General features: G+C 42.2%; 1 protein-coding gene across 4 annotated transcripts in view; it reads left to right on the top strand.

The window, feature by feature from the left end:
- Positions 1-26,353, top strand: part of rttn (rotatin) — a 294,394-nt gene that overhangs the window by 142,766 nt on the left and 125,275 nt on the right. For 3 of the 4 annotated variants that reach the window (XM_072467133.1, XM_072467132.1, XM_072467131.1), the window contains exons 21-29: positions 942-1,059; positions 4,278-4,374; positions 5,122-5,178; positions 7,552-7,743; positions 10,671-10,910; positions 12,976-13,120; positions 16,899-17,053; positions 18,391-18,610; positions 20,622-20,750. In XM_072467133.1, coding sequence (XP_072323234.1) covers positions 942-1,059; positions 4,278-4,374; positions 5,122-5,178; positions 7,552-7,743; positions 10,671-10,910; positions 12,976-13,120; positions 16,899-17,053; positions 18,391-18,610; positions 20,622-20,750 — 1,353 coding nt within the window. The remainder of the gene's footprint in view (positions 1-941; positions 1,060-4,277; positions 4,375-5,121; positions 5,179-7,551; positions 7,744-10,670; positions 10,911-12,975; positions 13,121-16,898; positions 17,054-18,390; positions 18,611-20,621; positions 20,751-26,353) is intronic. The other variant, XM_072467134.1, reaches the window with a different exon arrangement.

Here is a 26,353-nt window from a genome sequence, read left to right as displayed (position 1 = left end):
CATGATAGAATCAAATAAATCAGAAAATGTCTCAGTTTGTTCCATAAATTGAAAGATTGTGCACATTTTGTCTAATTCAGTTGCTTTGTGCATTATTTGTCTATTTTCAGAAATTGATTTTTAGTGGTGTTCATATTTTGTGATTGAACACTTGCTATTTATCTCTTTGTCACTGCTTTGAAGTCTGTGTTTCCTACTGTCTTCTGGTATCCTGTTAACATTTGGGGTGAGATTCTCACCCCCCCCCCCCCCCCCCTCCGCCATGTTTCAGGGCGGCGAGAGGTGGCCAGCCATTGGCTGGTGGGTCCCGCTGAGGTCAATGGGATTTCTCATTGAATCCACGCCATGCTGCCGGGAAACCCGCAGTGGGAGTGCACCTTCGGCGGGACTGGAAAGCGTCATTGGCGTGAACAGCCGGATGTCCTCACCCTAGGTATTTCAGCTTTCTATTTGGTGATGCATCAAATCCAATAATCTGTTTCAGCTTTCGGTGGATGGAATAGTGTGCACAGAAACACATGCTGGCAAACTATTGAGTTCTTTAAGGGGACTTGAAATAACTTTTTTTGTTGTTTGTCTCCACTTAAAACCATATTGATCTTTTTATCATTTGTATTAAGTGGAATAAAAGCTCATTTGCATAGGTTAAATTATGCAAGCCTGGTGATTAAGCTTGCTAATCAATGCAGTAGTTGGGCTCTGATTAGATGCCTCATTCTACTGGAAGAGTTTTTTGTCTATTTGTGATGAGCGATGCATGGAAAATGGTAAATTAATGGCATTTCTTCTGAAATGTAGTTGAAAAACCCATTAACTGCTCAGGATTCCTTCTGCATTGTGCTGTACATTTATCAGAGCTCTCAATTAAATCACTTACATCTGAATGTATATTCCCAGTGAACATTGTTTGTGTATAGATATTTTTTTTCTCTGTTGACTAGGGTATGCAGTGCTTGGTGTTACCATGCCTTGCTGTTTTAAGAAGATTGGTTTACTTGGACCCGACCCTGCGCCACAGCCTAGCTCAGCAGTCCTCGTTCCTGCTTACCCTCTTCAGAGGTGAGATTCTTGAAGTTGCATATGCTGCATTACATTCTTCAACTGAAATGTTCTGTTTGTGAGCTCACAACCTAATTTGATGTAGGGCTGGTGAGAGTTCAAGTAATTTTTTTTCCCCCTCTCCAACTTCACATCTGGTTTAAGATTTATTATTATGTACTATACTATTTCTCATTGCTTTGCATACATTGAGTTAGGGACGACTATGCTGTCTTGCACTATATTGTTGTCTTGCTATTTCTCTCTTAGTCTCTGCTTTTTTTTCCTTCTGTCCCTCATCTGGGATCCTTATCTTCACTTGTCCCTCTGTTCTCTTGTGCTGCTTTCTTTTTTTTAAATCCCTTCTGTGGAAACCGGTGCAGGAAGGAGCCAGGGAAGGCTGCAGCTGGATTCCGTTTTCTGCAGAGGGCTGCAGGGAAATTGAGATCTGTATTCCCCAGTGGCTCCCTTCCCTTTCTCATCCTTAATGCTACTTCTTTTCCTACCCTTTTGATTTTATACTCATCCCTACCCTTCTCGCCATTCACTTTATTGCCACTCAACCTTTTGTCCCCTGAGTGACTCACTCAGCCCTTTTATTCTCCTCCTCCATCTGTTGCACAAAAAGTCACTTGGCTCTTCACACTATTCTCGCTCTGAGGAACCATGCTGTAATTACAGCATTGCAGCTTCCCACGGTTTCGCTTGAGTGGACATAGGAATTTATAATGAAACATTTTGTAAGGAGGTGTTTGTAATTCTGCTGGATATGTCATCTCACATGGTGCTGCGCATATGGTCCAATGGAGATTATGTTTAGCATCAGGAAAACGGGTAGTTTTATGGGATCTATATTTATATTGTTAAATATTAAAAACAAGGTATGACTTTAGTGAGTTTAATTTAATCGTTCTCGGTAAGAGGCGTAAATCCCTAGTTAGATTCATGGTAGACAAAGGTATTTGTACGCGTGGGGGTTCTGGTCAGTTCAAACTGTGCTTTCTTGTGCTGAGGGTTACAGCATGAAAAGTAAACAGAGTAGAAAGGATTTTGGAATGTTTTTTTTTTTAGTTGACTTCAGAGCAGTTTGTTTTAGAAGGGTAGACAGTGACCATCTCTCTCAGCTTTGCTAGAAGATAAGCCATACCAATATATTTTTAAGAAAATGGTGAATAAAACAAGTACCGGAAACTTAAAGAACAGCTAGTTTAGGAAACTAGAAAATGGAGAAGTTTCCAAGAAGCCTGAAGTTAAAGGAACAAAGAGGAACTGGAACTAGAGCAGAGTACTGTTCAATAAGCCACAGTTAAACCTGAAATGAAGTTGACTCATGAGAGGCAAGAAAGATATCTGAAATTGTTCTGAGGTTTGTGAGATTTTATCACAGTTTGTGAGACTTATTTAAAATAATTGTGAAACTTGATGACTGGACCTAGGATTTGGTGTCAAAGCATTTAAGATGAAGGAAATGCTGAGAGGAAAGATGGACAACCTGGAGCTGGATCCTGTGTTTATAAAATGGAGCGGAAGCTTTGGTTGAAAGGGTAGTTATAAAACCTGGAGCAGATTCTTAATGCAAACAGCTGAAGGAAAGCATTGTTTGAAAAAAGATGTATAGGAGTGGAGTTTGGAAACCCTCTCATGACCATCATCTGGGGGATTTGTGAGAGACATCCACGGGAGATCGGTTAACTGTCATTGGCCATTTGGTTCAGAGTGGGGAGTTATTTATTGAGCACTGTGTACATTTGTGAAGCTAAAGGGAGAATAAAGGAGTATTGTATTATAGTCAAACTTTTCATGCTAATTTATTTTCTTGTTAAAAGAAATAAACGGTCCTGTGACTCTACCGCCACCTTCTTTAAAAATGGGAAAGTTACGATCTTTTGAGCCACGGTTCCATTTTGGAATATTCCAGTCCAGCAGTAATATTAACTGGGAGCGCAACATTAACTGCTAGGTAGAGTTGTGTGTAATATAACCTGGCTCTGTAAGACATTGCTCAGATGCTCCTTGTTGGAAAGTTTCACATCCTGAGGTGGTTTGTTCAGTGCGTTTTTGTAAGGTGGCAGATTCTTGGTGAATTCCTTGTTCTTGTCCTTGAGGAAGAGTCCATAAATATTTGGGGAAGAAACAGCAGAGGATTAGGACGACATGGTGGCACAGTGGTTTGCACAGCTGCCTCAGAGCATCAGGGACCTGAGTTCAATTCCTGTCGTGGATGAATGTGTGGAGTTTGCACATTCTCCCCGTGTATGTGTGGGTTTCCTCCGGGTGCTTCGGTGTCCTCCCACAGACCAAATATGTGCAGTTTAGATGGGATTGCAGGGATAAGGTGGGGGTGTGGGCCTCTTTCGGAGGGTGGGTGCAGACCAAATGGGCAAAATGGCCTCCTCCTGCACTGTAGGGATTCTATCGATGGCTTTTCTTTTCATATATATTATTTTGATACTTTGAACTATGTCGAACTTACATACTCAATGCAAGATTCATGAACTATGCCTTTTCTTTCATTGAAGTTTCATTGAAAATTACCATTGTAAGCCTGCAATGAACTTCAGACTGATCTGAAAGTTGATCCAGAGCTGACTGTCCTTGAGGGAGGAAGAAGCATATTCCTCATGCACAATTGTTCAGGCGAGGATTTTGAATGAAAGAAATAGCAGAACATTTTCAATTATAATGGATTAAATACTGGAAATTGTAGACTTTTTTATAATTTTGTTCTATTTTATTGGCCGTCAGTACAGATAGTTTATTGTATCTGAAAATCTGCATTTGCCAGGTCCCTTGTTATTTGAAATAGAAAGTACTGTAGTTAGTTACAGCCCGGATTTTATAAATAGCTTCCATATCAGAAATACCTTCAGAAAGAAAGCTATGAATGTTTAAGCAGTCATATGACCACACGTTTTATGACACTAATCAAACTTGTATCTATACCTCAGAGTAAAAGATTACCATGGCACTTGTAAACCTGTGACTGAATTGTGACACTGCATGACCTGCAGTTTGATAACTTTGCTTTCTTGTTTCATATAATGTGATTTTCATTGGATTGTGATATTATAATTGTGAAATCGTGCACATCAAAATGCTTCTTTAGTCCAGCAGTGTGCATGTGAAAAATACCAGCAGACTGGAGTTGAATTGAAACAATATACTATTTCAAAAGATAAGCTTGCACATTGTTTCATGTTATTTCACAAATTTTCAATTTATTTTTGTTGCTGTTTCAGTGTCCCTCGTTTTGCAGAAAGACAAAGGTACTCTGGCTGAGGTGACAGCTTTACTAACTCTACTGTTATTTGATGAAGTAGCCAGGATAGATTCTTGGTAAGACAAAACAAATTGTCAACTTCAGTACGGAACTGGTAAAAATGAATGTTTTAAACATAATATACACTTGCTATTTAATTTGCTATTTAAAAATATTTTTCTTAATGTCATGCTTAAAAAGACAAAGATCATGTTTAAGATTTGAACGAATATTTGTGGGTTCTCATGTGTCAACCAGTGTATCTTTGCTCTGTTTCGATGTGACCATTTCGTAAATGATGTCTCGCTCTTCGCTTTGGTTTAGCACTCTGGAGAGGTGCTAATTAGTCTTTGACTTTTGTAGGCCTTTTTTCAGCTCATTCAAATATTCATGGGTCAAATCTCCCTGGGCTATATTCTTTACACTGTTGAAAAAGACAAATCACACAAGATGATAATGCCCTTTGTTGTGCTGCAAGGGAATCCGTTAACATTTTATACTTTTTTTGTTGTAAATTTTCATTCTTTTGAAAGTTGAATAATATTAAAAATAAAATAAATCCTCCCTCACTCTAACTGGAACTTTAAAAAGAAACCTGCTTTCTTAAGGTCTGTGCAAATTAATAGCATCTATTGTCTGCAGGAGAGCAAAGCATGTGTCATGTGTGTGATAATATCTGTGCTATCGAGTTTTAGAAATTACCATGTTTGTAGTCCAATGCTCAGTGGGGAGTTAGTTTAAAAAAAAGTAATGATCTTGCATTGCACTCTGTTGATGTGTTTTATTCATTGATTAGGTTACTCATAATGCCCTTTTTGTTACAGGTCTGATAGCATCACTTCTCCCTCTCCATTCAGCTTGCCTGTTGTTGTAACTCAAAGGTAAGTCTTGACACTTTATTTTCTGCTGTTCTCAACATATTTCAGCATTAGTCTTAACTATATAAAATATAGCACTGTGTGCATATTTCCACCAGTCGTGATCTGATGTGACACTTTGTTGATTTGCACAAATTTTATTTTGAAAAAAACAACAGGTCGGAAGCATAATTGTGACAAGTTATGAAAATCTGTTAGCAATTCATTTGGTTCGGTTTTTGTGTTGAGAAAGGGGTGATTGACAATGTAGTTTCCAACATAATAAAGAGCATTTATAAAAAAATTCAATGCAATAATATCATCAAGCTTGTCCCTAAACTCAGCTGGATGAGAAGAGGGGCCAAGAGAAAACGAAAGCGATTGAATCCTGCACATTATCAACCCCACTGTCTTCCTCTGCAGCAAATGCAGCAGAGACTGCCACGCCAGGCTATGCTTAAGACTAGGTCGACCATCACGGCGCAAACCATCGCCTTGTGAGACTGAAGGTTTCCACCACTTGGCCAAACTTGTCCCATGAACTTCTATAAAAGCAAAACCTGCAGATACTGAAAGTCTGAAATAAAAGGAAGAATGCTGGAAATGCTCAGCAGGTCACGTGGGCCTCTGGAAAGAGAAACAAAACACATGTTTCAGGTCGATTATCTTTTGTCAGGAAAACGGATGGGGATCTCACAGGTTTTCAACAGGGACAGGGAGGAAAGGACAAAAGGGTCGATAGCGCAAGACCAGGAGTAGTGGTAATAGAACAAAGAAAGAAGCAAAAGATGGAACAGAAGATGTGTAAATGAGCAGAGCAGAATCCCCTCCCACAGCTATCAGCAAAGGAAATGGGGCAGAGATTACAAACAAATTGTTGAACTGAAAGCTGTAAAGTGCCTAATTAAAAGATACGGTGCTATTTCTCAAGCTTATATTTGAACTTCATTGACTAGCGTAGGAAGCTAAGGTCAGAATGAGAGTGGGCAGAGAATTAAAATGGCAGGTGGCTGGAAGCTCAGGATTATGCTTGCTTGTGAACTGGGTGGACGTGTACCACTCTGCTTGCCCTTTAACTAGAAAATTTTCTTGTATGCCTTTGAACAATTCATTGAACGTTATACTTAGAAATTTAGCTTTTCTCGAATGTCTTGGATTACAATTCATATTTATCTGTCAGTTTGAGGAAATTACTAGCTACTGTACACCTTTCAAATTCCAGTGTATTGTGAACAATTTCCCATTTTTTTATATCACTGCCTTTGTATATCATTCCAACAGCAAGAACTTGTATTTTGATATCACCTTAATTTATTAAAATATCCCAACGTACTTCACAGAGACATTGCAAAACAAAATATGACCGCGAACAATGTAAAGTTTTATTGAGGCAGATTTGCAAAATCTTCCATTGGTGCCCAGCCATGGTGGACATGGGAATCCAGTGAATCCCTATAGTGCAGAAGGAGTCCATCAAGTCGGCACCAACCCCCTACAAGAGCAGCCCACCCATGCCCACTTCCCCCATCCTATCCCTGTTACCCCACATGTCAAGTGCACCTGACCTGCACATCTTTGGACTGTGGGAGGGAACCGGAGGAAACCCATGCAGACACTGGGGGAATGTGTAAACTCCACACAGTCACCCAAGGCTGGAGTTGAACCTGGGTCCCTGGCGTTGTGAGCAACAGGGCTAACCATTGTGCCACCATGCCGCATGAAACTGATTTACATTCTACTGATGGGATTCAGCTGAAGGCCTGACCAGAATCTTTCACCCACCCTATTCTCCGCGACAGTAGGAAAATGTGCTGGTTCAGAATACGTCTAGAACGTGGATTGCAAAAGCCTGGACTCGCCTGAACAATCCCTGGGACAGCCTCCGGAGTTTGGGATGGGAGGTTGCCAGCAACCCTGGACCTCAGAACATCATAGCAGTGGGTGCGGGGACTTTCCAGCGTCAGTGTCATCGAGAAGGTCCACCTTCGAGCCGTAGCTCATTCCTGGCCCTCCATCTTTTTTTCTTCAATGGTAGGTCAGTGATGTTGGACACCTTTTCAATATGGCACCCAGATAGGATGACAGGACTCATGCCATCATGTCCGGTCTGGAATATGGCGTTAAGCCCCTGGGTGCATAATTAACAAGGTCAGGACTGAAAGTGGTTTCCTGCCGGCCTCCACAGTAGGAAAGACTCCCAGTTCCCGCCCACTTCCCAGGACATCATCCCAGATGACAGAATTCCTCCTTAAACGTTGTCCAACAATGCAACCAGGTCACAATTCACTGGTCACTCTTCTAATTAACTGGAAAAGTCATGTTGGCTCTAGATGTTTCCGAATAACTGTTTTTGTTATGGCATGTACTTCATGATTTCACTTTTTTCTATTTGAAAAGATACAATTTGGTCAAAGTGGCAGTTCACCATGCTGTGAGTCCCTACTGTACTGTGGTTCCATCTTCTTCGGACCCTATGACCTTAAGACCTCTGTCAGATATGTTGAAAGTAGCCTGGAATCTTGCATGGTATCAAGGAATTGATCAGATTTTAGATCAGAATGGATATCCAGAAATCGATACATCGCCAGGGTAAGTATAAATATAATCTGCAGTTGTTGACACACACACAATAGTCAGTCAGATGAAAGTTTACAAAAACAAATTGACCCCAGCACGCGTCACTGATTTCAATGTATTCAATGCTTTCCGGGAGCCAACAGCAAAGGATTGAAGCAGATCAAAAAGAGGAGACATCGTTTGGAGCGGGGTGGCTGAGCAGGTGTGAACTCCATGCCAAAGGGCAAAGGAAATGTTATGAGAGATTAACTTTCACTTATAACCCAAAGATGTGCAGGTTAGGTGGATTGGCCATGAACAATGTGTGGGGTTATGGGGATAGGGAAGGGGAGTGGGCCTAGTTAGAGGGTTCTGTCAGAGGTCCAGTGCAGACTCAATAGGCCGAAAGGCCTCCTTCTGCACTGTAGGGAATCTATACATAGTAGCTGAAGTAGATGTTTGCATTGTAATTGGGTCCCACTGTAATACAAGAATTAGTCCATGTATGCAAGAATTAGTGACAGTGGTTTAAAGTGTTGATGAACAATAATAGTTTTATAACAAACTAAAGCTTGTTAAAGGTGATGGAAACGTTATTTTCCAAATATGTGTCATCATTTGATTTGTGGATACAATATATAGAAATGCCTCAATAATAATAAGAATTGCTTATTGTCACAAGTAGGCTTCAATGAAGTTACTGTGAAAAGCCCCTAGTCGCCACATTCCAGCCCCTGTTCGGGGAGGCCGTTACGGGAATTGAACCTGCGCTGCTGGTCTTGTTCTGCATTACAAGCCAGCTGTTTAGCCCACTAAACCAGCCCCTGATAAAAACATTTAAAAAAAGATTTGTGGATACAACTCTTCAAAGAAAAATATGCAGAGTCTTTCTGAAAATTAGAATTGTGCTTTGTTTACCTATCTGACTCCAGTTAACCTCCAGCCACAATATTGAAGATGACCAAAGTTGGTCTCTCGTACAGTTTGCTGTGCACTGTGGCATAGTCCTGCCACCCAAGCTCCAAAAGCTGTTAATTTAATTCACTCCAATTTATGCTGTTGGCTTCTTCAAAAGCAGTGACTAATTCTCGGATCTATTCGTGATTTAACATTTTATATATGTGACGATTCTTTGTATGTAAACATGGGCAGCCTGCTGATAATCTGCCCTACTAATGGCTCAAATGTGTTTGTTTCCATTTCTGCAATTATTGCCTTCCAACTGGAGTTTCTAAATAGATGTGAGGTTGGGGAGCTCGAGACTATGTTTGACTGTTAATAAATATAGTACTGAACCAGGATTAACTGACTCCATGGAGAGCAGTAACTTGAGACCCGGACATTGATGGGCTCTGCATGGTTTAGTGTTGCACCACGTGGTGTATTTACCCACTGACAAATGGATTTCAAATTATTATTCACTGACCTTTCCTAAATTGTCATTGCGATGTCATGTACAAGAATGGGTGGCACAGTGGTTAGCACTGCTGCCCCACAGCACCAGGGACCTGGGCTTGATTCCAACTTTGGGTGACTGTGTGGACTTTGCATGTTCTCCCCGTGTCTGCATTGTTTCCTCCGGGAGCTCAGGTTTCCCCTCTCAATCCAAAGATGTGCAGCTTGGGTGGATTGGCCCTATTAAATTGCCCCTTAGTGTCCAAAAATGTGCAGGTTAGGTGGGGTTACAGGGATAGGGTGGGGGAGTGGATCTAGGTAGGGTGCTCTTTGGAGGGTTAGTGAGAGATAATGGGCCCAATATCCTCCTCTGCACTGAAGCAATTCTATGGCAGAGCACATGCAACTTCTGAAACCAGTTAATCTGAATGATCTTCAATACTTTGCAGGAAGTTTGTCAATCCAGCAACCCAGCAGGGATGGAGAGTCAAAATAATGGGCGCAATCCAATTGCCACGCTGCGCCTGAAAGTCAGCTCGCCGTGGTGCGACATGGCCTATAAAAGCCGGGAGACCCGCTCTTGGAATCTACCCGGCTCGCAACACCTTGCAAGATCAAACGCGATCTCACAAGGTGTTGCGATGTAAATGGACTGGATCATTTTTAGACAAATCTACATATGAAAGCAAGACAGCTAGTCTCACTTTAATGTGCAGATTCCCGAGGTATCTGAGGCTTTGGGATCTATCCCCTTCGCCTCGGAGATCTCGGGCGAGCGCCATTTGGTACTGGTCTCCAGAAACAGGGACCAGACAGACGGCAGTTATGGGGGTCTCCCTGGGGATTGGAGGCCCCCAGCTGCATGCCCTTGGGGCAGAGTGGTGCCCAGGCACTGCTGGTGCTACCTGGGCACCCTGACAGTGCCAGTCTGACACCTTGGTAGTGTCAGCCTGGCAGTGCCATGTCACATTCCACGTTGCCGTATTTTGCGCATGCATGATCGGGTGTCCTGTGTGGGTGATGGAGTGGGGTGGGGGGAGAAGGTCGAGGGCTCTCCCATAGTGCGGTTTGGGCTGGGGGAGGGGTCGCTTCAGGAGCCTTGGAGATTGGGACGTCATTTTTAAAAGGCGTCTCGATCTCTCGCTACACTGGGGAGTTCTGGCGAGCAGTGCTCCTCAGTGTACAAAACAGGGCCCTGTGCAGCCACGGCCGCGCATTACCCACTGAGGCCCCTTATACAATGCAAGTCATGTTGTATAGCCATGTGGGAAACACGCAGCTTAACATGCTTGCTATGGGACTTTGTTCCCAATTAGTTGAATCACGCACAGTAATTCAGATCCAAAATGCCCTAAACAAATTGCACACCCATTAGCCTTATTCTGTTTTTATGGTTTAATTATTGCCATCTAAAATTACTTAATTGTTAGTTTGCTTTTCAAATAGAGTTCAACTATTCTGTGATCTCACTGTTCATTAAACATGGATGCAAAAATATATAATCATATGCATACTGACTTCTTGGAACATTGATTTGTTTCTTTATACCTCTTTTTCTTTTATAGATTTTTAGAGAACCTTAGGTTGTTGCCTGTTGACATTGTAGTTCTTAAAGCAGCCCATGTTACCAGTGGCCTGCAGGAATGTCTCATTTCCATCACCCAGGCAGTGTCTCACAGTGTTGTCAGTGCTTCTCTTACCAGAATGAGATTGTATCTTTTGAATGACAAACTAGCTCTGAAACGAGGAACTGATAGTAGTATATCTATATTACATCAGCTTGAATGGCAGACAGCACTGGGCAGGTACGTACAATTACTGAAACTGTTAACACTTGCAAAAGTTGGTAGCTACCCAACTCGTGGACCCCAATCTGTTCGCTACTTGGTAACTAGTTATTTTCAAGTAATGTTTACTATATCTAAGGTGTTTAACAGTTATATGTAATTACCTTTATTTTTATTCGGTGTATCTTTTAATAAGATTCCAGCTACCTTTTTTAATCTCTCCAATTGATTAATTTTCAAAGTACCTTCATAAATATAGCTGCTTGAGTTTTCTGCAAAGAAGTGCATTTAGTCGATTGAAAGGGGATTCGACCAAATGAGTTTCTGCTGTTGGACCAGTGCTGGACAATGTGCTTGGGAAAGCCTTACAATAATAATAATTGTGAACCTTTAGGAATTACTTAAGCAGACTTTTTCATGGACTTTGTTTATTTCAAATTTATAATGCATGCCATTCTATTTTTTGTTGCAAAATGTGTGTTATCAATAGAATTATTGAGTCTTGTAACTTTTAATGTAGTTCTAATTTTTTTGAAGAACTACAGCCAGCCCTATATACTTCCTTTAAATAACAAACACTATAGGACGATACCTGCAGGAAGTAGGAGAAATGTTATGGGCACAGTGGTTAGCGCTGCTGCCTCCGCACCAGGGACCCGAGTTCAATTCTGGCTTTGGGTGACTGTGTGGAGTTTGCACGTTCTCCCCATGTCTGCGTGGGTTTCCTCCGGGTGCTCCAGTTTCCTCCCACAGTCTAAAGGTGTGCAGGTTAGGTGGATTGGCCATGCTAAATTGTCCTGCAGTGTCCAGAGATGTGCAGATTATGTTACGGGTACAGGGCAAAGTGGATCGGTGCAGACTCTATGGGCCAAATGGCCGCCTCCTGCGCTGCAGGGATTCTATGATTCTATCAAAAATGCTGCTGAAGTTAAAGGTAAAGAAAGTGTTGGCAAAATGATCGAGCTTTAGGAAGTTGCAGAATGTAATGGTCTGGTGGCCAAAGGACCCGTCAGTACAGATTGGACAAAGAGAATGGAGGAATTATAAACAACCAAAGATAGAAAAACAATATTGAGTGCTGAGGTGTGGGGCTAGGATCATAGAAAGGAGCGAGAAAACTTTGAAGGAAATTAGGAATTTAGTGTAATGGGACATGGGGAACCAATGAAGGTTTGCTAGTACAAGATTCACCAATTAGGATGGGCTAGAATGGAACCGGTAGAGTTCCGGGTGACTTGGTATTTAGGTAAGTTGGTACTTGGGCAGCTGCTGTGGAGCATCGAGTGATGATGTGAATGTGGCTTTCAGCATGCGGAAGACTTTACTCCGATATTGCTATGGAGGTCACAGTAGTGGTTGCGGTGATGAGTTTGGTGGTCCTGTCTAAGTGTGGATTTTGATCTGTTTAAGGCCAGACAGTCCACTGGGGATGAACACTGTGAGGTTCAGCTTAAGTAAGCAGCCAGAAAGAGAGATGAAGTAAGTGCCTGAGATGCAGAGGTTCAGGTGGGCACACGTCAAGCATTAATGCTGATGTATGCAGTTTATTCCATTTTGATTTTCATCATTTCAATTGGACTGAAAGCAATGAAACCAAATCTGAAATCCTGATGAAACCGCAGTGATAGCATAATGGGGAATGAATGCCAGAATTTCTATTTCAATCAGCGTTTTCCATCACTCCCTGAAACTTACAATGACAAATTGGAATAGGAAAGTGGCTGGATTACTGCCTCTCCTAGGCATATACATAACACCTGAGAAAACCCATGTCTTAGTTGCACAGAGCCTTTTTGCACAGTTGTGATGTGCGCATTGCAAAAGAGAATAAAATAAGTATGCTGCTGTCAGAAATGGGGTGCATGCAAAATGTGCTTGACTTAGTTACATTTCTGAAACTCTCATTCTGAAAGATTGGAATCAACCTCCATGTTTCATTATTTCCAATCCAGCTTTAGGTTTGTTTTGCCTGCTTATTTTGCGCACAAAAAAACTAGTATTTTAAAAAGAACAAAATCTCACGCACAAGATATTACTCTTGGGGTTTGACATTTTACACAAGTCATTATTAATTATGTTCTAGATTTTTACAAGTTCTTCCAGCCTGTGTTGAAGATGAGAAACTCTTGGCTGATGTTGTGGCTTTCCTGAGCAAAATATTGGTAGCGCAACGGGATAGTACCAACATTCAGGACCTAAATCTACTTTTGGAGATCCTACTTAGCCAGGTAAAAAATGATTAATGCTACGAGTAAATATGATGAATAGATGGTATAATAAATGATTGTCATCCAATCAAGGGCATAAGGTATCATCAAAATGGTCATTAATGTCAGTTGAATACCAATGTTAGCACATAGCCTTAAGAAAATAGATTCAGCAGTCATTTATTTCATGGGCCAATTATTACTTGTATTTTCTTTTGCTGAATTGAGTGAAGTTGGATTGCAAACAATTACATCATCTTTATTCATGCATTGTAGAAGCTTGCCCAATCTTACTTGGTTGCAGAGAATCTTCTTTTTTGGGAATGTCATTGAGGTTGCTCTCCTGTTGCTACCATTTAATTAGGGCCAGGATGACTTGAAAGGTCTTTTGTTGCATGGGATACGCTCAAATTGTGTTTTGTCAACTCATTATCCATTCAAGTGCGAACTTTGTATTAGTTTAGCCAGTCAGATTCAACTTTGCATGGAACAAATACATACTTATGCAACAGTCTTCAGAAGGTCTTGTGTTAACATACCACAGTCTCCTGGAGAAGTGGAAAAGAAAAGATTGGCAAGCTAGTTAGCAGAACTGAGTGGTTAAGATTATCAGGAAAGGGTGAAAAGACTGTTGCCCAATTTCTCCAGAAACAAGGAGACCGAGTTGATCTAATTTGTTTAAAATTATGAAGAGGTTTGGTAAGATAAACATTGAGAAGATATTTCTGCTTGTGGGGAATTCCAAAATTAGTGGAGACTATAAGGAAATCGTGAATAAATCAGTAAACTATTCAGGTGAAACCTCTCTATGCTGAGAGTAATTGAAATGTGCACCTTGCTACTATAAGGCATAGCTGAGGCAAATAGCGCACATTATTTCTCAAAAGAAGCTAGGTCGGCAGAGAAGGGTAGAGAAATTTTAAAAGAGGCTCATGCACAACATGAACACCAATATAGGCCACTTTGACCAATTAAAATGTTACTTGTGGTACGGAACATAAACGTTGTTCAAAAAGAGACATGTTACCAAAGTTTATTTTGGCTTGCACTCATCAGGCCCATTGCAAGAATACCAAATTTCAAACTGATTATCTAGGCTGAGTACAGCCGGTACTTGGCCAGCAGGTGCCTCCGAAACCCAAAGAAAAACATCCACTGTTGGATGCGATTTTACAATTGGGCAGCACTCACTGAACAACCCTGAGTACGCAAATCATAGAAAGTTTACCGCACAGAAAGAGGCCACTTGGCCCGTCGTGACAGCCAGAAAATGAGCCTCCCTGCCTAATACAAACTTTCCAGCATTTGGTCTGTGGCATGTTCAGGTACATTTTAAATGAGTTGAGGGTTTTTGCCTCTACTACCGTTTCAGGTAGTCCCAGACTCCCACAATTCTATGTCTGAAAAATAAAATTCCTCAACTCCCTTCTAATCTTTCTGCCAATCACTTTAAATTTATGCCCCCTTGTCACTGACCTCTCTGCTCAAGTAAAATGGGCACTTCCTATGCACTCTATCCAGACCCCTTACAATATTGTACGTCGTTATCAAATCTCCCCTCAGCCTCCTCTATTCCAACAAGAACAACCCCAGCTTATCTAATTTTTCCTCACGGCTGCAATTTTCCATTCCTGGCCGCATCCTCTTAAACCTCCTCTGTACCCTCTCTTTACACCCTTTCTGTAATGAGGTGACCAAAGCGTCACACAGTATTCAAGTTGTGGCGAAATTAATGGTTTATATAGTTCCAGCATAACATCCTGCTGTTTTATTCTGTGCCTCAGCTAATAAATGAAAGGATTCCATATGCCTTCTTAACCACCTTATCTAGCAGTACCACTACCTTCAGGAATCTGTGGGTATTCACTCCAAGGTGTCTCTCAGGCAACATTAACACCAATTTAAGATGATCAGTGGAGCTGGGAACGTGGCTCCCCTCGCCATAAGCGACATATATTCATTCACAGGGACCCATTCTCTGCAAAGTAAAGAAATATGTACAAATCTTGCGCCTCTTTTGAAGGTTTGAAAGCCTTGGGAGTTGTTTGGTCGAAGCGTTGCCATCGCAAAATCAGAGTCCACTTGCCAATCAGCACACTTTTCTTCTGTAATATAAATTTCTGTGATCGTTTGAAGTTTGAGCTTCTTTCTTTTCAGCAATATTAAAATGCTTTAGGGCTGTAATTTCCATGCAACTGGTTGATGGCAGCTCCTACTTTACTTATGTAAATGCTTTCAAAATTTCGAACTGCTTTCAACTTTTTGAACTTCATTCAGCTATCTGAATGTGATGAATTTGTAAGATCAGGAAATGGATGAGCGCAATCGTTGTATTTTCTGCATTTTCACGCTGTGCACCCAGTTAAAAATATCCTCAAAACATGTCTCTTTACCCAGTGTTGGAGTAATGCTCTGAATCTCACCCTTTCCATATTGAACATAGAACATAGAAAAATACAGCACAGAACAGGTTAGGTGGATTGGCCATGCTAAATTACCCGTAGTGTCCATAAGGGTTGGGAGGGGTTATTGGGTTGCGGGGATAAGGTGGAAGTGAGGGATTAATGTGGGTCGGTGCAGACTCGATGGGCCGAATGGCCTCCTTCTGCACTGTATGTTCTATGTAATCTATGTAAACAGGCCCTTCGGCCCACCATGTTGTGCCGAACCTTTGTCCTGGATTAATCATAGATTATCATAGAATTTAGAGTGCAGAAGGAGGCCACCCGGCCCATCAAGTCTGCACTGGCTCCTGGAAAGAGCACCCTACCCAAGGTCAACACCTCCACCCTATCCCCATAACCCAGTAATCCCACCCAACACTTGAGGGCAATTTTGGACACTAAGGGCAATTTATCACGGCCAATCCACCTAACCTGCACATCTTTGGACTGTTAATTAATGTCTATTAATGTCTACTTTCTTGCACCCATTTGTGAAGTGCTTTGGCGTGCTTCTCTAAGTGCATGATGCTGTGTGAAAACACAGCCCAGATCAGGATCAGCTCATGGTTTTCTTACTGATATTGGATATCCATGCTGATTATGGAAGATTCTTGTATTTTCACTGATAAAGTGAATTAAGTAGACCTGTGTTCTGAGTGAATGTGCCAAGGTTTTACAAAACTGTAATGGCTATCCCATGATGTTTGTATAATATCAACAATATTTTTGTACCATCCACCTATTTGTTGGGCTATGTACAACATACTTGTGTGGTTGTCCTGCAGTATCTTTTTTGCAAGCTCAGGTGTTTAGCATATATGTTCAAAGGAGACCGTGTTGCATAAAATCACTACTGATGACCTAAACGTTCCATTATCGGGTTAATACCTGTGATCCCCGATCATATTGTGCAGCATACAAATTGAATACTGGCTAATACTATAGTTGCTGAAAAAATGGATGTGAACAGCCATTTGTTTTGTTGGTAGACAATAAGTGTCTAATTGTCTGCTTGCCAGCTTGCCAGAATAGACGTAGATCTTATGCTCCCAAGCTTATCAACATGATAGATATGTAAATCACCCGCAAGCACTTAAAATTTTCTTCATCTCCCTGATCTTTCAAGATGTATGACCCTGTCGCTGCAGTTCACCAACTAAACCCGCAATATTGCAGCAGAACAGTTGGGATAAATGGGCAGTGCAAGGGCTCAATAATAACCACAGCCTATAGATTTGTTACAGCGCATCAACTAGAAAAGTACGTTCTTGGGTGGGAAGCTGGTGAGGTTTCAAGAAATGAAACATTTGGCTCACTTTGGTTGCCATTGTACTGATGTGATGTTTCACTGACAGGAAACCAATCCACTGATGAATTTATTGGTGCAAACTGAATCACCTGTGCATGGTGAAACGGATGAAATTCAAAGCCTTGTAAAGCAGAAGCTGCAAAAGGAGCTGACTGGATTCTTGAACACGATGTTGCGATCCCTTGCCTCTGTTACAAACAGGTACTAACAGTTGAAGCTGATATCTTTTCTTTATTAACAGTTTAACCTGCGTTTTTTGCATAGCGTTATCTTGATGCAGTCCAGTTCTGTCAGATAGTGTAGGAAACTATTGGGCGTGTTGAATTTCTGACTCCGCATATTCATGATTTTAACAAAGTCCTCACTTTTTAAGAGAAGTCCACTTTGTAAGCCAGATGCTTCCAACGGGGAAGGAGAGAAAGAGGAGCCACATAAGTTGGTTTTGCAGACATTTTAGATTTGCTTGCCTACTGATTCAAACTTGCAATATTCAGGTTGAATGCTGGTTAACTAAATAGTTTGTGTATTATTTGAAATGTTTAAATATTTATTTCAAAATCTTTGCAATGTTTTCTTCTTGTACTTCCAAAGTCCCAACTCATCCTAAAATCCTGGTTGCTCATCTACCCAGTCCTCATTGACCTTTTCTAGATCTGGTTTCCTAAGATCTAAAATTTTAATTTTCATCCTTGTGTTAAATCCCTGCAAGGCTTTACCCGTCCCTATCTCTTTAGACTCCTCTACCTTAATTTTATATTAACTGTATTTTCATTATATTCAGGTGGTGGGATTTAATTAGAAATTCACTTGCGCTTCTAGATATAGCAACAGATTGAAACTGTTGGTAGGGTTTGGGGGTGCGTGCTTGTGCCATGCATCTCTGTAAATAAAAATTTACAAGTGTGTAAAGGCTAAGCTCCAGTTCTATCTTTTACCACCTGGTTATATTAATTGTTACAAAGTGGCTTTAGTACCCCAATCCCCCATCCCTAGCTTTCATCATCTGTTTCCATTCTCTTGTATCCCTTCTCCCTTTTACTACAGTTGGCTGCTGAGCTTTCCTCCACTGAGGAATCACGCCTTGGAATTTCTTCCCTAAACTTCTTTCCTTATTATACCTTTTAAAACAATTTTTCATTGACCAAGCTGGCAGTTGTCCTTCCAAATCCCTCCACCTTTTGGGCAGCATTATATTCTGCTTTATGGCTCTATAAAACCACAACAACAACTTCATTAATTTCATCTTAGGAAAGTATTTCCTGCGGAACATTAACTTTTTACTCCCTCAAGTGCCTGATAATATGACTCACTATTTTCGTGTTCATGATTTTTCTAACTATTCCTCCTAATGATATAGCCTTTCTACCGGCGGAAACCTTGTGGTTGCATCAAACTCTTTGTGAAATCTTTATTTGAATGCCGTTTGTATCTGAAATGAGTGATTGTGCTCTCTTTAAAGTATTTTTGCTTAACTGAGATTGTTTGATCTATTTGAATAAATTATTTGTCTGAATTTTGATTGTGTTTCTGCTTTTCAGAAAGTGCCTGTTGTTGGCTGGCCCTTTCCGAACCCAGTTGTCGCTTAAACTCCTCCAGTGTTTGCGAATTACCGATGCACCGCATTTCTATGGTCTACCTTCATTAGAGCGGACACTGCGTGGAATGGTCCATGTTACTGCTATTCCCGGCTGGAGTTTGCACTCAGCCACTGTGGAATCCTATTGCCTTTGTATGAAATATTTGGCTGGGCTACTGGAGGTATGGGTTCAAATATCAAATATAATTTACGGAAGTGAATTGCATTTTAAATTGAATTTAAGAACGGAAATGAAAGCAGAAAATACTGTGGTGGAAGAAATAGAGTTATTGCTTTGGATCAATGATCTGTTATTTCATAAGGGCTTCTGTTTGTTAGTTTTTCATCCATATGGAGAAGTGGGTGAGGACAATGAGAAAGTTAAGGAAGAGGTAAAGGCCATTTTGTCCAAAAAGATGATTTTCATTGATAATCCCCCCCCCACCCATATGACCATTTTACTCGATCTCCAATTTCTCCAGCGACGCAGTTGGTGTGAATGATGGGATAGGCTAGCATTATGGTTATGTTACTGGGCTAGTAATCAAGAATTACTGTGAAAATCCAGTGTGTGCATCATCGTAACAAGGACTACAGTGGTTTAAGTAGAAAGTCCGTCCTGATCTTAGCGCAGTTAGGGATGTACTACATATGTGGCCTTTGCAGTAATTTTTAAAATATGTTTATCAGAAATGTTTTCATTATAAACAAAATAATATAAAACAATTAATTTGGGATACAATGACTACACAACAAACAATCAACGGCACAAATTAACTTAATCTCCACAAAACTAAACAAAACTCCTTTACAACTGACAGTGACTAAATCTTTAAAAAAGGAAATGAATGGCTGCCACCTTAGGTAGAACCCCTAATAATGTACATGACCTTCTCCAAATGTAAGAACGACATTACGTCACCAAGCCAAGGCAGTGGACAGAGTAAGAGACCTCCACCCAAGCTGAACTCGTCTCCAGGCTATTAATGAGACAAAGGTGAGAATATCTGTCTTCACTCCTGTCTGCAGCACCGACGAGTCTGATACCTCTAAAATAGCCACCAACAGACATGGCCCCAGATCGACATTAAATATCTCTGACATGGTGTTGAAGAAAGAGAACCAAAAACTTACTAACTTGGGACAAGATTATGAACATATGAGTGTGGTTAACTGACCCCCAAGAACAACACTTGCACCTGACGTCCTCCGCCCTGGAGAAGAATCCACTCAACCTCACCTTGGTTAGATGAGACCTGTGTACCACGTTGAAGTGGATCAGACTAAACCAAGCACGAGGGTGTGGAATTGACCCTGTGAAGGGCCTCACTCCATCTCTCGTCATCCGGAATGGGATCCAATTCACCCTCCCATTTCACCTTTACCTCATTCAACAGAGCCGACTCCACTGATGGGATCTGATCATATATGCACAAAATAATCCCCCCCACCAGACTCGGCCACAGGCAAAATCCTCCTCAACTGGGAGGAGGGTGGTGCCAAGGGGAATGGGGGGAAAGCCTTGCGTGAGAAATCATGTATCTGAAAGTACCCATGGCCTTTGCAGTAATGTCCATATCCTGTGCAAGTGCGACTCCAAAATAGACAAGAAACTGGAGGAGACAAAGCGGTCACGTGATTAGCACCTCATCCATCACCTTAAACAATCCTTAAACAAAACTATAAGATTGTTGTAAAGCCTTTCTGGTTCATCAATGTCTTTTAGGGAAGCAAATCTGCCATCCTTCCCTGGCGGACTTTTAATTCCTCTCTGTGAAATGGCCTAGCAAGTCACCCAGTTGTATCAAATCCATAACACATAATTAAAAGGAGGTAAACGGATATGAGGAGAGCAGTAACAGTGATGTCTAAATTATACAAATATAGGATAGAAATATCTATAAGCATTTGAAGGGATTGAAAATTTGGTAGTAAAAGTGGAAATGATACATGGGAATTAGAAATATGCTGACGTTAAAGAAAGAAATATTTTGTACATGGTAAATGTTCTGATGGACACTGGTACAGAAAATTTCTTCAGAACTAGCCAGCCCATTTCCTCTCTCGTATTGATGGCGCCAGACCTATAACTGAATGTGTGAAGAGACACGAGATAAATATTTTCAGCACTGCGCTGCCGAATTGTTTTGTTCATTTGTAATTTTTGACTCTGCTAACTCTTACCATTAACAGGTCATTTCATCTTTTTATGTGGAATGGGGAGGAAATGCAATGTCTTTCATGGGTAAAGGAGTCACAAAGAGTGCAGTTATCTGCTTGCTACAGCTGTCCTACGAGATGATAACACATGCCAAAGATAAGGTAGGAGCATCAACAGGATCCTTACACATTTCATGAACATCAAGGTTCCTTTTTAGAGAAAACAAATATATTTTCTGATGCTGTGCTTGCAAGTGTGAGGTCGGATTTAACAGAGTGCATCCAGTTTGACGGACTGTATATAGGCTATGAATCAGTGTTCAGCTGAATGTAGATTAAGCCTTTAAGCACAAGTAATTTACATAATTTCATTGCATAGCATGCTCCGTTTTAATATATGGTACACTCACAAACCCATCTCCATATTTTGTATTGAATTTAAATTGTGAGATGATGAGGTAGCTTTAATGACCTTCTCTCCCCCTCATTTGCACAATAATTAATTGTTTTTAAATTTGAAACATATATTTCTAAGAACAACTTCAATGCATTGTCCAAATCAATTATGATTTATATTAGAATAGCAAAATATTGAACTAACATGTTATGCTCACAATATATGGCAGATACTCTGAACAGCAAATATTATAATACATCACCTGAAAAACTGTTTTGGAGAGCAATCCAACAAGTCAAAATGACCATGGCTTGAAAATACGTGGAACTTGTTGCTCTTTATGATATGATGTTATGTCCCAACAGCATCGCCAATACTGTGGGTATTTCTATTTATCTCGGTGAACCACAAGTCTTTTCCTTATAACGGTCAAATGACACACAACCAGTTAGTCAATTCAAATATAAAGATGGTTTATTTACACACAGGGGTTACTTCGACATGCAAGCACAAACTTCAGGGCGACCGACGCTGTGCAGATTGATAAGGCCTTTATCATGATCTCACGTGGCTGGTTTGAAGAAGTGGCTCTGTCTCTGCTGGGCTCATCTGTCAGGTAGCGATCGTTGGTCTTGAACTTGGCTGTCTGGTCGTTATGCTGCAGTTGGGCTGGCACAGGCCGGATCCAAAAGAGGCTGGCACAAGCCGGGTCCAAAAGAGGCAGAACACATGGCTATGTCCCCTTTTATCCCTCTGGGATTTTGCACTCTTTGAGGCGGTCCTTGATCTTGGACCCAATAGTTCGACAGGGCTCTGATCACTGCCTTTGATTTCGGCCAATAAAGGGGTGGGTGCCTTGGTGGCTGGGCAGGTCCTTAGCGGTCATTGACCTTGGCAGTTGGGCTCTCTGAGTAAAGGGAGTGGCGCCGATCAGTCTGTGGCTGTATCGGTTTCTTGATTGGAGTCCTATTGGTCTGGGGAACGGGCCATTAAAATGCAAACGAGCGGGGGTTTCGATCAGGTCTAGCTACCTGCGTTTCAAATACACAGAAGCTCTGTATCTGTCTGAGTCCTGGGTTGGCCATCATTCCCATGGTCCTTTGCAGGTGGCCATCTCAGATGGCTACAAACTTCAAATGAGTGGGTGTACAAATATGTTGATAGCCAGAGTAATACATTTTAAAATTATTATGGGCTAAGGACAAGGGGGACATGCATTTGGTTAAAGAATCACTTTTGTGGAGTGGAGATGGGTTACACTTTGGGGCATATGTACAAAATGTGCAGTTCTAATCATTTGGAAGTCATTTTTTGAAATTAGCATTTATGAATTTAGTTGGAATTTTTAAAGATTATAGCGCTTTGATTCAGTTATTCAGAAACCACAGTGAAGCGAAAGGGCACTCACAATAGAAAGAGACCTAAATAGACCACAAAAATGGAATTGAAGAAATTTAGTAAGCATGCTTGTTTGGCAGAGTACAGGGACATACTAAGAGTCAGCAAAAAAAACCAAGTTTCAATGCCTAAAAAGAACGTTGTACTGGCTGCTACTTGAAACATAGGAATAGGCTAACAAATGAAACAAGGAAATGGAGTTTGAGGTTCTTTGGATGTGAGTCTTAACATCGAAACATAGAAACATTGAAAATAGGTGCAGGACTAGGCTATTCGGCCCTTCAAGCCTGCACCACCATTCAATATGATCATGGCTGATCATGCAAATTCAGTATCCCACCACCGCTTTCTCTCCATACCCCTTGGTCCCTTTAGTCGCTCCCTCTTAAATATATCCAGCAAACTGGCCCCAACAGCTTTCTGGGGTGGAGAATGCCACAGGTTCACAACTCCCTGAGAGAAGAAGTTTTTCCTCATCTCAGTCCTGAATGGCTTACCCCTCATTCTTTAGTCTGTGACCGCTAGTTCTGGATGTCTCCAACATCGGGAACATTCTTCCTGCGTCTAGCCTGTCCTGTCCCATCAGGATTTTTAATGTTTCTATGAGATCCCCTCTAATTCTTCTAAACGGCAGTGAGTACAAACCCAGTCGTCCAGTCTTTCTTAATTTTTCAGTCCTGCCATGCCGGGAATTAGTCTGGTGAACCTTCGCTAGACACCCTCAGTAGCAAGAATGTCCTTCCTCAAACTAGGAGACCAAAACTGCACACAATACTCAAGGTGTGGCCTCATCAAGGCACTGTATAACTGCAGCAAGTCATCCCAATTCTATACTCAAATTCTCTCACTATGGTCAATTTGAAATACTGTGAGAAAGGTGAATTAGTGGTATCTAAATGAACAGGCGGAAGAATTTAAAACAGTGGTGGCTGAATTCAGTGCAGGAGTTAGAATCTGGGGCGTCATTCTCCGACCCCCCGCCGGGTCGGAGAATGGCCGTTGGCCGCCGTGAATCCCGCCCCTGCCGAAGTCTCCGCTCCCGGAGATTGGGCGGGGGCGGGAATCCGGCCGCGCCGGTTGGCGGGACCCCCCGCTGAATTCTCCGGCCCGGATGGGCCGAAGTCCTGCCCAGGAATTGCCTGTCCCGCCGACGTAAATCAAACCTGGTATTTACCGGCGGCACCAGGTGGCGTGGGCGGGCTCCGGGGTCCTGGGGGGGGGGCGCGGGGCGATCTGACCCCGGGGGGTGCCCCCACGGTGGCCTGGCCCGCGATCGGGGCCCACCGATCCGCGGGCGGGCCTGTGCCGTGGGGGCACTCTTTCCCTTCCGCCTCCGCTACGGCCTCCACCATGGCGGAGGCGGAAGAGACTCTCCCCACTGCACATGCGCGGGAAACTGACAGCGGCCGCTGACGCTCCCGCGCATGCGCTGGGAAACTGACAGCGGCCGCTGACGCTCCCGCGCATGCGCCGCATTTCCGCGCCAGCTGGCGGGGCAACAAACGCCATTTCCGCCAGCTGGCGGGGCGGAAATCCCTCCGGCGTCGGCCTAGCCCCTCAATGTTGGGGCTAGGCCGCCAAAGTTGCGGAGCCTTCCGCACCTTTGGGCCGGCGCGATGCCCGTCTGATTGGCGCCGGCTTTGGCGCCAGTCGGCGGGCATCCCGCCGTTGGGGGAGAATTTCGCCCCAGATGTTGTTCGAAGCTGCTGAGTACATTCTCAGAAGCTACTTTGGGAGGCTTGTAACAGCATTATGTTCTTGACCGAATGAGGATAAAATAGGCTGGAGATTGAGAAATGGCAAAGCTAATAGAAAAGCAGGATACAGGAAGGCAAGGATCTAGGAGAAGGAAAAACTAACTGAGGAAACTGACAAGCAGGTCAAAATTTAACAAGTTGAAATTTGCTACTGACGGTGGAGAATAACATCTAACAGCACTTGGAACCAATGGAAACAAACTAAAAAGGGACGTATCAAGATGATGAATAATGTTGAATGATAATGTTAGGGCTGACAAAGGTAAGAGAGCAAAACCAGTGATAATGAGGGAATAAGTACTAATCTGAGAAAATAATATTCTGGATAAAAACATGATAACAAAACAAATGTAAAAATATGAAGGGAATGTTTAAGGGAGGGAGTGCAAAAGTATTGGTATCAGCGTTGTCAGATGGCAGGGGGAATATCCTACAGTACATGTGTTGATATATTGACTTTGTACACTGCCTCATTTGTAAAATTCTTATATAAAAGCAAAATACTGTGGATAATCTTTATTGTCACAAGTAGGCTTACATTAACACTGCAATGAGGTTACTGTGAAAAACCTCTAGTTCCACATTCCGGCGCCTGTTTGTGTACGCAGAGGAAGAATTCAGAATGTCCACATTACCGAAAAGCACGTCTTTCGGGACTTCTGGGAGGAAACCGGAGCACCCGGAGGAAACTCATGCAGACACTGGGAGAACATTCAGACGCCGCATAGACAGTGGCCCAAGCCGGAAATCGAACCTGGGACCCTGGTGCTGTGAAGGAACAGTGCTAACCACTGTGCTACTGTGCCCCCCCTGGAGATCTGAAATAAAAACAAAGTGTTGGTCTGGCAGCATCTATGGAGGGAGAAACAGTTAACATTTTGAATCCAATATGACTTAGGAGTTCCGAACCGTCCTTTTGGACTTAAAGCATTAACTCTTGTTTGTCTTTCCACAGATGCTGCCAGACCAGCTGAACTTTTCCCAGTGCTTTGTTTCAATTAAAAATTTGTATCCTTATTTTCAAATCACTCCATGTCTTCATCCCTCTATCCCTGTAATCTCCAACCTGACAACTCTGCGAGTTATCTGTCCTTCAGTTCTAGCCCCCTGAATATCCCTCACTTTCTTCTCTTCGTTGTCGATAGCCATACCCTCAGAAGCCAAGAGTTCAACAGGAATATCTCATTATCGTTTTGCTTCTGGGTTCAAATTTCCAATCCATGACGTGATTTTGCGTGACTATTTAAAAGCTCAGTTTTCATGTGGAATGCAGGTGGTCATCTGGAAATTGATAGTAGAGTATTTTAAAGGCAAAACTGAGAGAGCTATCTGTTAGTTCAGAAAGTATTCACTGGAAGTCCTGCCTGTACAGTAAGAGCTCAGCTGGCTAGAGATTCTCTTTCCCATGAATGAGAAATAGAGACTTGCTGCATTGAATAAAAAGGCCTGGATGGAGGTGGCACAAGAAATGAGCAGTAAGTATGTGCCCATGAGGACCAGGATCCAGTCCAGAAGTATTTCAATTATCTGATTAGGCCACGATTGATGAGGAAAGAGTCAAATGAACTTCCATTCTGTAGTGCATTGCTATCCCTATCTTGTCAAACATATTCCATTGTACTCCTCACACACACTTATTTTAATAATAATTGCTAATTGTCACAAGTAGGCTTCAGTGAAGTTACTGTGAAAGGCCCCTAGTCGACACATTCCGGCACCTGTTCGGGGAGACCGGTACGGAAATTGAACCGCGCACTGCTGCCTTGTTCTGCATTACAAGCCAGCTGTTTAGCACACTGTGCTAATTGTCTATTTAAATATACATTCTCACCCCCCTCCTCAGTGTACCACTGCCAGTCACCCCAATTCACATTTTATGTGAATCTCATTCAGCTCCCTTGGTAATCAGTGTACATCCTCCAGTGGTGCCTTCAGAGTGTTTCTCAGCTGCATTCCTGTGCCATTTGTGAAAGAGCTGCTTGGTTATCTTCCTCATTGAGAGCACTTGACCCATTGGGTGCACGCCTACTTCAACCACTCCTTGATCTGTCATGCTGCCCTTGTAGAGGAGAGCACAGAATGTCAGGGAGTGGACGAGGACTGTAGCTGGAATCAAACATTGTGGGTTTTACCCTGCATAGGCAGAAACTTTGGGAGATTAGCTGCCTCCCCGAGCAGAAATGATGATTCGATTGGTGAACGTTAATCCCTCA

The sequence above is a fragment of the Scyliorhinus torazame genome, chromosome 11 (genome assembly GCF_047496885.1).
Source record: "Scyliorhinus torazame isolate Kashiwa2021f chromosome 11, sScyTor2.1, whole genome shotgun sequence".
In the NCBI taxonomy this organism is placed as follows: domain Eukaryota; kingdom Metazoa; phylum Chordata; class Chondrichthyes; order Carcharhiniformes; family Scyliorhinidae; genus Scyliorhinus; species Scyliorhinus torazame.
Note: the sequence above shows the minus strand (reverse complement) of the source record. Positions and strands in the feature narration are given on the sequence as shown.